This window comes from Aphanomyces astaci (assembly GCF_000520075.1).
Source record: "Aphanomyces astaci strain APO3 unplaced genomic scaffold supercont1.39, whole genome shotgun sequence".
NCBI classification, from domain to species: Eukaryota; Oomycota; class Saprolegniomycetes; order Saprolegniales; family Verrucalvaceae; genus Aphanomyces; species Aphanomyces astaci.
Genome location: NW_009798302.1, coordinates 359953 through 369300, shown reverse-complemented (window position 1 = coordinate 369300; position 9348 = coordinate 359953). Strand labels below are relative to the sequence as shown.

Below are 9348 nucleotides of genomic sequence, written 5' to 3'. Positions count from 1 at the left end.
CAGGACTTGATGGACGCGCGAGACGACGAAGAATCAAATCTGCGGATGGTAACGTATCTATCTACTCTGTTTATTGACTGTAGCTTATGATTATAGGTGCATATCGACGAGATTTGGGAAGCGCTTCCAAACTGGGAGATGAGGTTCAACCTCCTTCTCATGGCGTCAATCTACGGCGCCCTTCATATTCCCTTACCCGATTTTAGTTCATTCATAGCTAAGTTTAAGGCACATAATCGTAAAAGTAGCAAGAAGAAGCGCAAAGCTGAGGTCGCGAAGTTGCCCTCCGGCCCTGCTGCCAAAAGGAGCCGCCCTTCTGATCCAAGGGTACCACAAGAAATTTGATGTTTATGTAGCATAAGCTCATTCTATCTATAGTTCGTAGTGGTAGTACTAAATTCTACCATAGTAGGCCGGCATAGAGCAGGTCATGTCAATAGTGATGAAGAACATGGTTCGTGTAGCACGCCCATGGGGAGGCGAGCCATGTCAACGTGAACAAGGCAGTCCCACCTCTAAGTACGTTACTCAGCGGTGGGACCTGGCAAAGAATGAGTGAATTTGGACCAGTATTGGCCGAGATAGAGGTGGTCATGGCTGTTGGGATAATTGACGCCTATCATGTAGCGCGTCCGAGACATAACAAGGCGACGAATGCATGTACGGTACTGGCCCCACCTCTGAGTACATCACTCAGCGGTGGGGCCAGGCAAAGAATGAGTGAATTTAGACCAGTATTGGCCGAGATTGAGGTGGTCATGGCTGTTCGGATAATTGACGCCTGTCATGTAGCGCATCCGAGAGATGACGAGGCCACGAATGCATGTACGGTACTGGTCCCACCTCTGAGTACGTCGAAGAATGAGTGAATTTGGACCAGTATTGGCCGAGATAGAGGTGGTCATGGCTGTTGGGATAATTGACGCCTATCATGTAGCGCGTCTGAGACATAACAAGGCGACGAATGCATGTACGGTACTGGCCCCACCTCTGAGTACATCACTCAGCGGTGGGGCCAGGCAAAGAATGAGTGAATTTAGACCAGTATTGGCCGAGATAGAGGTGGTCATGGCTGTTGGGATAATTGACGCCTATCATGTAGCGCGTCCGAGACATAACAAGGCGACGAATGCATGTACGGTACTGGCCCCACCTCTGAGTACATCACTCAGCGGTGGGGCCAGGCAAAGAATGAGTGAATTTAGACCAGTATTGGCCGAGATTGAGGTGGTCATGGCTGTTCGGATAATTGACGCCTGTCATGTAGCGCATCCGAGAGATGACGAGGCCACGAATGCATGTACGGTACTGGTCCCACCTCTGAGTACGTCGAAGAATGAGTGAATTTGGACCAGTATTGGCCGAGATTGAGGTGGTCATGGCTGTTCGGATAATTGACGCCTGTCATGTAGCGCATCCGAGAGATGACGAGGCCACGAATGCATGTACGGTACTGGTCCCACCTCTGAGTACGTCGAAGAATGAGTGAATTTGGACCAGTATTGGCCGAGATAGAGGTGGTCATGGCTGTTGGGATAATTGACGCCTATCATGTAGCGCGTCCGAGACATAACAAGGCGACGAATGCATGTACGGTACTGGCCCCACCTCTGAGTACATCACTCAGCGGTGGGGCCAGGCAAAGAATGAGTGAATTTAGACCAGTATTGGCCGAGATAGAGGTGGTCATGGCTGTTCGGATAATTGACGCCTATCATGTAGCGCGTCCGAGAGATAACATGGCGACGAATGCATGTACGGTACTGGTCCCACCTCTGAGTACGTCACTCAGCAGTGGGGCCAGGCGAAGAATGAGTGAAAATGGACCTGTATTCGTCGAGATAGAGGTGGTCATGGCTGTTGTGGAAGCATGACGTGATGTCCTCGGCACATCGATGATGAGGTATGACCGTGTATGTGTGTACGGCACTGGTGTCATCTCTGAGGGCATCTCCTAGTGGTGGGACCAGTCGAAGAATGACTGGAATTGGTCCTGTATTGATCGTGATAGTATGTCATGCTGCATGCTACGGTACATGCTTTGTCATAATAATTATGGTCCGGACCAGCAACACGATTTTCATGTTAATCGGTCAATAAAAGCACGGGCAAGTAACCCAGCAAGCGTGAAAACCCCAAGCACGCGTGAAAACCCTACACCCCCCCCAATACTGATAGCTGTGGTGAAAATACTCTTGTGGATGCCGAGCATTTGCTGGAACATTGCGCATAACTCAACTACCGGTATAATTGCTGCTTATTGTTAGATCATTCATGATGCATTCGGTGAATCTTTGTCGTTACAGGTATGGCAGTCAGTCATAAAGCAAACATAACTGCATTCACGACACTAGTAGATCGTTCTACAATTACTACGTGTACGTATTTAACGATAACTATACCGGTAGTGCTTCTTTTTCATTTATGTAAACTACTGTACTTGAACCAACAGAACAATCTGAATGCGGTAGTTGTGAAAGAGTAGGGAAACAAAACTGCAAGTACAGACTAAGTGTGACCATTGAATACCTATTCAGCCACTTAAGTACTTAGTACAGTGCGCGACAAAATAGAAAGGACAGTGGATAAAAAGTGGTTTTTTTGACGCCACGAGGTCAAAAATGAGCAAAATCAGCTGCTTTTTAGATATGTTGTTCAGGGCAGTGTGGCAGATTCGTAGCATATTCCAGAACAACCAAATTCGTGGTTGTCAAGAAGTAACAACCATTCACGTGATTGTATGTTGCGACAATTTATAAGGACATACAAAAAACAAGATAGACAAAATCAGTACTTAGTTTTGTCACCATGGCATGCATGCACCGCAAGGCACCGAGATGTCATTGAGGTCACCAACTTTTCGAGATATGACTGCTCGATCTCGTTCCAGGACAAAGTGATCGTCGCCAGTTCAGTTCAAGGCATGAGATCGCGCCTTGAACTGAACTGGCGACGCCCATTATCGTACACCTTGCGCGACAAACACGCCCAAATATTCTCGATCGTATTCAGATCCGGCGAAAAAGCAGGCCATGGTAAAACACTAAAATCGTGTTCTTCCAAAAATGCTTTTGTTGTATGCGAGCTATGAATACTCGCATCATCCTGCTGAAAGACGAAATCCGTACCATGGTGGAGGTGGGCAAACGGAAAGAGGAACTCCGACAACGTATAAACGTATGCCTCCGAGTCCTGACGTCCTTGCAACAGAGCAACGCGACTTTTGCCTAGCCATGAAAAGGCTGCCCAGATCATGACGCTGCCGCCGCCTTGTTGGCGGTTCATTCGCTGCTGCTTGGGCTGCCGCTTGTCATGCCAGTACTTCTGGTAACCGTCTGGGCCATCGAGGTTGAATTTTTTCTCGTCCGAGAAGACAACACGTTTCCAGCCTTCGTCCATTGTGACGTAGGTCGCAGCCCACTTGAGACGCGCTGCTTTGTGGGCGGCCGTCAGCATTGGCGTTGCGACACGGAAGACGTGCTCTAAGTGGTCCGTGTTCTTGAGGAGTCGCTGAACGGTACGCACATGTACATCTAATTGCAGGTGCTGGTGAATCTCAGATGCGCTACTTTGGCCTTTAGACGCTTCTCGCAGAATCGCCGCCTTTGTGCGGTCGGTTAGCTTTGGGTTGCGACCCGCTGGGCTTGGGGTGGCATAACCTGCAGGGTCGCGCAGCACCGTGGCTATTGCTGTCTTTGTATTGTGCATAAGTCGACAACACCTAGTAATCCAACCTTGATAGTACTAGTATGTCTTATATCTCATGACTCATCGAGCTCTTGAATAAGCCACAGTGAAATTGTTCTACCCGTTTTAAGAGTTTGTACGATCAATTGTCAATGTAGCTATATTTGCATCCAGGCTGCATAAACTAGTGAAGGGTTGAATAGATAAGTGTGCGTTGGAACTTGCTTTGAGTAGTGTAGTGTAATACCCAAGTACAAGGTTGGACGCATACTGAAATACGAAGTTGGTGTTTGATTGTATGAGGAACTACCAGGACAGATAGCTAGTATGTGCTAATCGTGCAAGCTATAGAACTTCTGAGGGGAGCATAGTAGTTGAGGGGGAGCATAGTAGCTGAGGGGAAGCATAGTAGTTGAGGGGGAGCACAGTAGCTGAGGGGAAGCATGGTAGCTGAGGGGAGCATAATAGCTGAGGGGAAGCATGGTAGCTGAGGCGGAACATAGAAGCGGAGGGTATGAATACTGATTATGGATAGATATGTACTTACAAAATGTACTACTTACTACCCTGGACGATCTCGTCACCAGCAAGTGGACGACTCCAGCTTATACATTTCAACTCCTACCGTACGTGAAGCGACTTGGTGACCCAAAGGCAACTTACAGTTAATCTGTGGCTACGGTACTTTTTACCTACATCTTACTGCTGTATACAGTCACATACATCAATGGCTCCCTGCAGGAACTATTTTGTCCTGCTACAGTACCAGTACTTGTAGGTGGCTGGCAAGTTAAGTTAGAGAAATTAGGATTGCTGCTTGATGTGTGGTGCGACCAGCAAAAGGAATTGATTGATTTCAAGAAAAATATAAATTTACTCAGGGGTTCGAACCAGCGATCCAATCACAGCTTCTAACCAGTGAGCTAATCGTGTTTCCAGCTCGGGGAACGCCGCCGTTGCGTACCGTCGGGTGCAGTCGAGTTGGGCCTTAGACTTGCCATTGGTTCGTTCAATGATCTTGGCTTCCTTGAGACGTAGTGCTCGAATGGCGGACTCGCTGACAACGTACTGCTTCGCGACCCGTCGATTGGAAGGCGCCGTGTTTGCGAAGACGGGAGCAGAAAAGAGACCGAGTATTTTGCAGGCGCTCCGTGTCCGTGAGTCGTTTTCCTTCGCCGCGCTTGCGAGTAGCGTTGAGGGTGGACATGACCGGAAAATGTATGGTCGTGTCAACGCTGTCGATTGCCTCGGCGAACGCTGGCTTGGAACCACTCGAAAATATCCATTTTTGTCCTCTTAAATTGCTTGATTTGAATAAAATTACGTAATTTTATCCAATAATAATATACATTTTTCAAAGTGTGCGACACACCAAAGTGGCTACAAACTCCCGCGGGGTGTGCGCATTTAATCGCGAGAACACTGTAGTCGCTGAATAATAAACCATTTCACGAGTTTAATGAGCTACGCTTTTACTACGTAGTACTACTGTACTAGTACTATTCTGTGCTGGAAATTTGGCCTATTAATGGTACTTCGAAGTGTACTACGCAGTTCTACCGTTACTAACGTTAATACGATAATTCCGTCATCCACTGCAGAATCATCAACAATCGCCGTTCATCTGTATGCACATGATTAATTGGGTTTGGATTATCATTTTTAAGACATTCCTCCACGAGGGCCGACACTAGAACCACATGTTATGGAACCGCTTCGCCAATTGTAACGCGCCTGCTCGACCAGGGGCGGTGTGTAATCTTCTGTGTTTACTTCGCTCAACCCTTCATAACTCGTGCTTCGACCGATCTTCTTCGAAGTTCGGTCCTCGTCTTCGTACGCCACCCTTGTTATCCGGATTCCCCAGGGGAGGGATGGATAAATCCTTGCGGAAATAATCCGGGGAATCCGGGGATCGAACCCACGACCTTTGAGTTAAGAAACCGATGCTCTACAACCTGAGCTATTCCCCCCCCTGTCTGTACGCACATGAATGACTTCCACCTCGCGATAAAGATGCCCTAGCAGGAATAACTACAGTAATAGTTATTAATACATGTACGCTTACTCAGCCAAACGTCAATTAACGGTTGGTGAGAAATACTTAACCAGGCTTACTTAGTGTAGACGTCTAGGGATCACCCTAATGTCATAGTGGTCGGGGTTCGATTCCCCGAACAACGATTCTTTTTCCTGAAATGTACAGTACCTTCACACTATAAAACAATATCGTGTTTTACTGTACTCCAGATTCACCTACTACAGTAGTACCTGCAACTACGTCGATAATTTTGACCACGACATAGTGAACACCCACATGCAACTACGTCGGAGATTACGTCGCTTTGACAAACTCAATACGGGGGAAGCGCGGTTGGCCCAACCAATTTGTATGACCAAGTCACTCATGAAATTTGATTGACGTTGCGAATCTACCGGTGGAAGTACAGTACTATAGACATTTTGAATGCCGTGCCGTGTCCTGCAAGTCTTCAAGACTAGACCTTGTTAAGCTTGCAATGTTGATTGATGTACCAGGCAACTGTACTGAAACGGGTCAGTCAGAAGGACATGGTGACGTTTAGGGATTCAGCGCTTGGCAAGGCAAGCAGCGTCAAAAAGGATTCACCTTTTGACGCTTTTCATGTTCACTGTCAGTGCTTGGCAAGGCAACAACGGGTGCACGTTTTGACGCTTGCCATGCCACGACTAAAAAGGACACACCACCACGACGAGGCAAGTTGGGGCAGAGAATACGGTGCAAGCTGTAACGCATTTTGGTAGCTACTACAGTACTGTAATGCTCTTGTGTGTTTAAGATCGAACGCAAGGACGAGGGGACGAGGTTGTCGTGAGAGGAGTTTGCATCTACAGTGCAAGTACTGTTGAGATTCTCATGCACAGGGGTAGACGAGGGGGTACATACTATTACAGTAATACCGGTACCAACGTTACAGCATTCGGTAGCACTGGCAATAACTACCTACTGTAGTACCACCTAGTAGTACCACTGTAGTAGTCGTTCAATTGGAAATGAGTGATGTCGCACATAGACAACGGATGAATCTGATGTATCCATGGCCTCTGGACCAATTACACAGTTTACACATGGCCAATGGCCACTATCGGTGGGACACTCCTCCAGTCAGGTTGGCAGTTGTGGAGGGTCGTGACTGGTGTGTTTCAAATCATTGGCAGTCGCATACTACGGCGTTGCACACACCCCGCCCATTATGCAAAAAACGTTACAGTGGAACTCTAAGTCAACACACGTACATATTCTACTTCCGAGATCATCACTGAAGTGCGAGCCAACGTTACACTTGAAAGCATGACCACCGCAACCTTCCCCCTCGTCGGGTGGCACGTCCCCGCCCCAATGTTCTTCCCGTGGAAGACGGCAGAGTTCCTGCCGCCCCTCGCCACGTCGGCCACGAAACACTCGAAATGCATCACGTTCACCACGGCCACGACCTACTTCTTTGACGTCGACTGCGGGGGAAGCGCCGTGCCAAGCGACGACGGCCCACCCCTTGGACTCGCCAAGACACACACCACACTAGAGTGCCATGACATTTACTCCCAAGTCCCCATGGCCAGACCTAGACACGTACGATGGTATGACCACGTGGAGCGCATGCTGTTGCTGCAGCATGCAGGGTACAGTCGAAAGCAAGTGGCGATGTGTTGCTTTGAAGGCATTGCCATTCGCAAGTCAAGGCTAGCGTCGAACGAAAACGCAAACGTTGAGCCTTGGGAAGTTGTAGTTGAGGAGGCCCCAGTGCTCAAACGAAATAAGTTTGTACGGTAAAAGTCGTAATTATGTACAGTTTTGGTTTTGCTTGTCGTGTACTAGTAGTAAGACTTGAGCACGAGTCAATGCAGTCCGCATAGATGACCGGTTTGATATATGGTGTCAACGAAATACCAATGGAAGCCGAACTCTCGACGTGCTAGTCATTAGAACGGTGCATGGCTTCATGGGGATGTGGTAAGCTTAGTACTGGTACAGTAGTTGTTGCGATCCTTCGCTCTAACAGGATGATACAGTACGCATGGTGAGACCTTCATTTTAAACATGGTGTAACGTGATAGGTTTTGGTCCGCTGAAGTCAAGATGCGAAAATTTGAATTTTGATGTGACATGATTGATATCAACGACGGCAATCAAACGCAATTGTAGTCGTCACTTCCATACTATACGTATAATAAGCCCTTCATTTCGCAGCTGTGGCGACATTGGAGGCCACATTGGACACGGCTGCCATATGTATGGCTCTCGACGCGTTTCTGGTCTCGCCGTTTCATACCATATTGGCGATGGAGCCCCCTCCCCGTATTCTCTCGCAGTTGACAGCACCTTACTGGCTGGGGGCACATTGCAGCAACCGATCCCATGCAATCAAACGGACAGTCGAGACAAAACCCGTGACTGTACTGTGGTTAGGACGAACACTACGAAGTCATGCCCCCCCTCAATCCATGACATTTCAACATGAATTAGTTTGATGGCAACGAATAACTTTCGATGCACCTGCAAGTTGCACGAACTGTGTGGGGTACGCGTGCACTTGAAAAGCACGTCGAAGGGCGAGACACACTTTGACAACGTGCAGCTTTGGATGGTGTGAAGGTGGTGTCATAGCAAGAGGCTAATTCCTAAATGCATTGGTCAAATGGTGGGCCCTTGCCCTCGAGTTGTCGATGCATCGTCCATCCCAACAGTACTGTACAGTGAGTAGGCTTGATAGCAGAACCCGTCACTGTACTGTCACTTGATCCCACCGAATGTAATCGATGGCCACTTCAGCGATCACTGATTCTACTGTGCAGTAGAACAACGTGGCTCCGTCGCCTCCATTCTTCGTCCCCTACCAACAGAAACCAACAAACTCCACGGTTCAATTGCAAATCTTCAGCCGTCCATCATCCTTGACAATAATTATGCACTGAACGCTATGAGCTGTAAACGTTCGTTCCCATACATGTTCGCATTCGTCACGTGATATAACGTACATGTACAAGAGGACATGCTTGGCCCATCAACCTCGCACACACAGTAGCTAGCATCGGGAAGTGCAACATTTTATTCAGTTCCTATCTTTCTCCGTTTCACCTGCACATCGTCCCCTTCATCCTCCACAATCTCCTCGTCCTTGGACTCTAGCCTTGACTTGCGAATGGCAATGCCTTCAAAGCAACACATCGCCACTTGCTTTCGACTGTACCCTGCATGCTGCAGCAACAGCATGCGCTCCACGTGGTCATACCGTCGCACGCGTCTAGGTCTGGCCATGGGGACTTGGGAGTAAATGTCATGGCACTCTAGTGTGGTGTGTGTCTTGGCGAGCCCAAGGGGTGGGCCGTCGTCGCTTGGCACGGCGCTTCCCCCGCAGTCGACGTCAAAGAAGTAGGTCGTGGCCGTGGTGAACGTGATGCGTTTCGATTGTTTCGTGGCCGACGTGGCGAGGGGTGGCAGGAACTCTGCCGTCTTCCATGGGAGGAACATTGGGGCCGGGACGTGCCACGTGAGGGCCGTTGTTGTCATGTTTCCTTATCTCTTCGTGGCCGATTCGGTAATGAGTGCAACCAGCTGGCAGATATGTAGAACCCTAACCCGACTGGCCAATGGGATAAGTTATATTGCCACCACAGCGTTTG

At 48.6% G+C, this 9348-nt stretch overlaps 3 protein-coding genes and 1 pseudogene across 4 annotated transcripts in view; 1 reads left to right on the top strand and 3 right to left on the bottom strand.

Moving 5' to 3' along the window:
• Positions 1-5587: 5587 nt before the first annotated feature.
• On the bottom strand, positions 5588-5660 carry H257_12264 (annotated as a pseudogene). Its single transcript has one exon. The product of its transcript is annotated as a tRNA-OTHER (tRNA).
• Positions 5661-7018: 1358 nt separating this feature from the next.
• On the top strand, positions 7019-7498 carry H257_12263 (hypothetical protein; the record flags this gene model as incomplete). Its single annotated transcript, XM_009839418.1, has 1 exon — positions 7019-7498. The coding sequence occupies one exon, from the start codon at positions 7019-7021 to the stop codon at positions 7496-7498; it is 480 nt and encodes a 159-aa protein (XP_009837720.1).
• Positions 7499-8773: 1275 nt separating this feature from the next.
• Positions 8774-9235, bottom strand: H257_12262 (hypothetical protein; the record flags this gene model as incomplete). The annotated part of the gene is made up of 1 exon (XM_009839417.1): positions 8774-9235. One exon carries the CDS (start codon positions 9233-9235, stop codon positions 8774-8776), a length of 462 nt encoding a protein of 153 aa, XP_009837719.1.
• Positions 9236-9241: 6 nt separating this feature from the next.
• The window catches only part of H257_12261 (hypothetical protein), a gene marked incomplete at both ends in the record, with an annotated part of 593 nt that continues 486 nt past the window's right edge, over positions 9242-9348 (bottom strand). The window contains one exon of the mRNA XM_009839416.1: positions 9242-9299. Coding sequence (XP_009837718.1) covers positions 9242-9299 — 58 coding nt within the window. The remainder of the gene's footprint in view (positions 9300-9348) is intronic.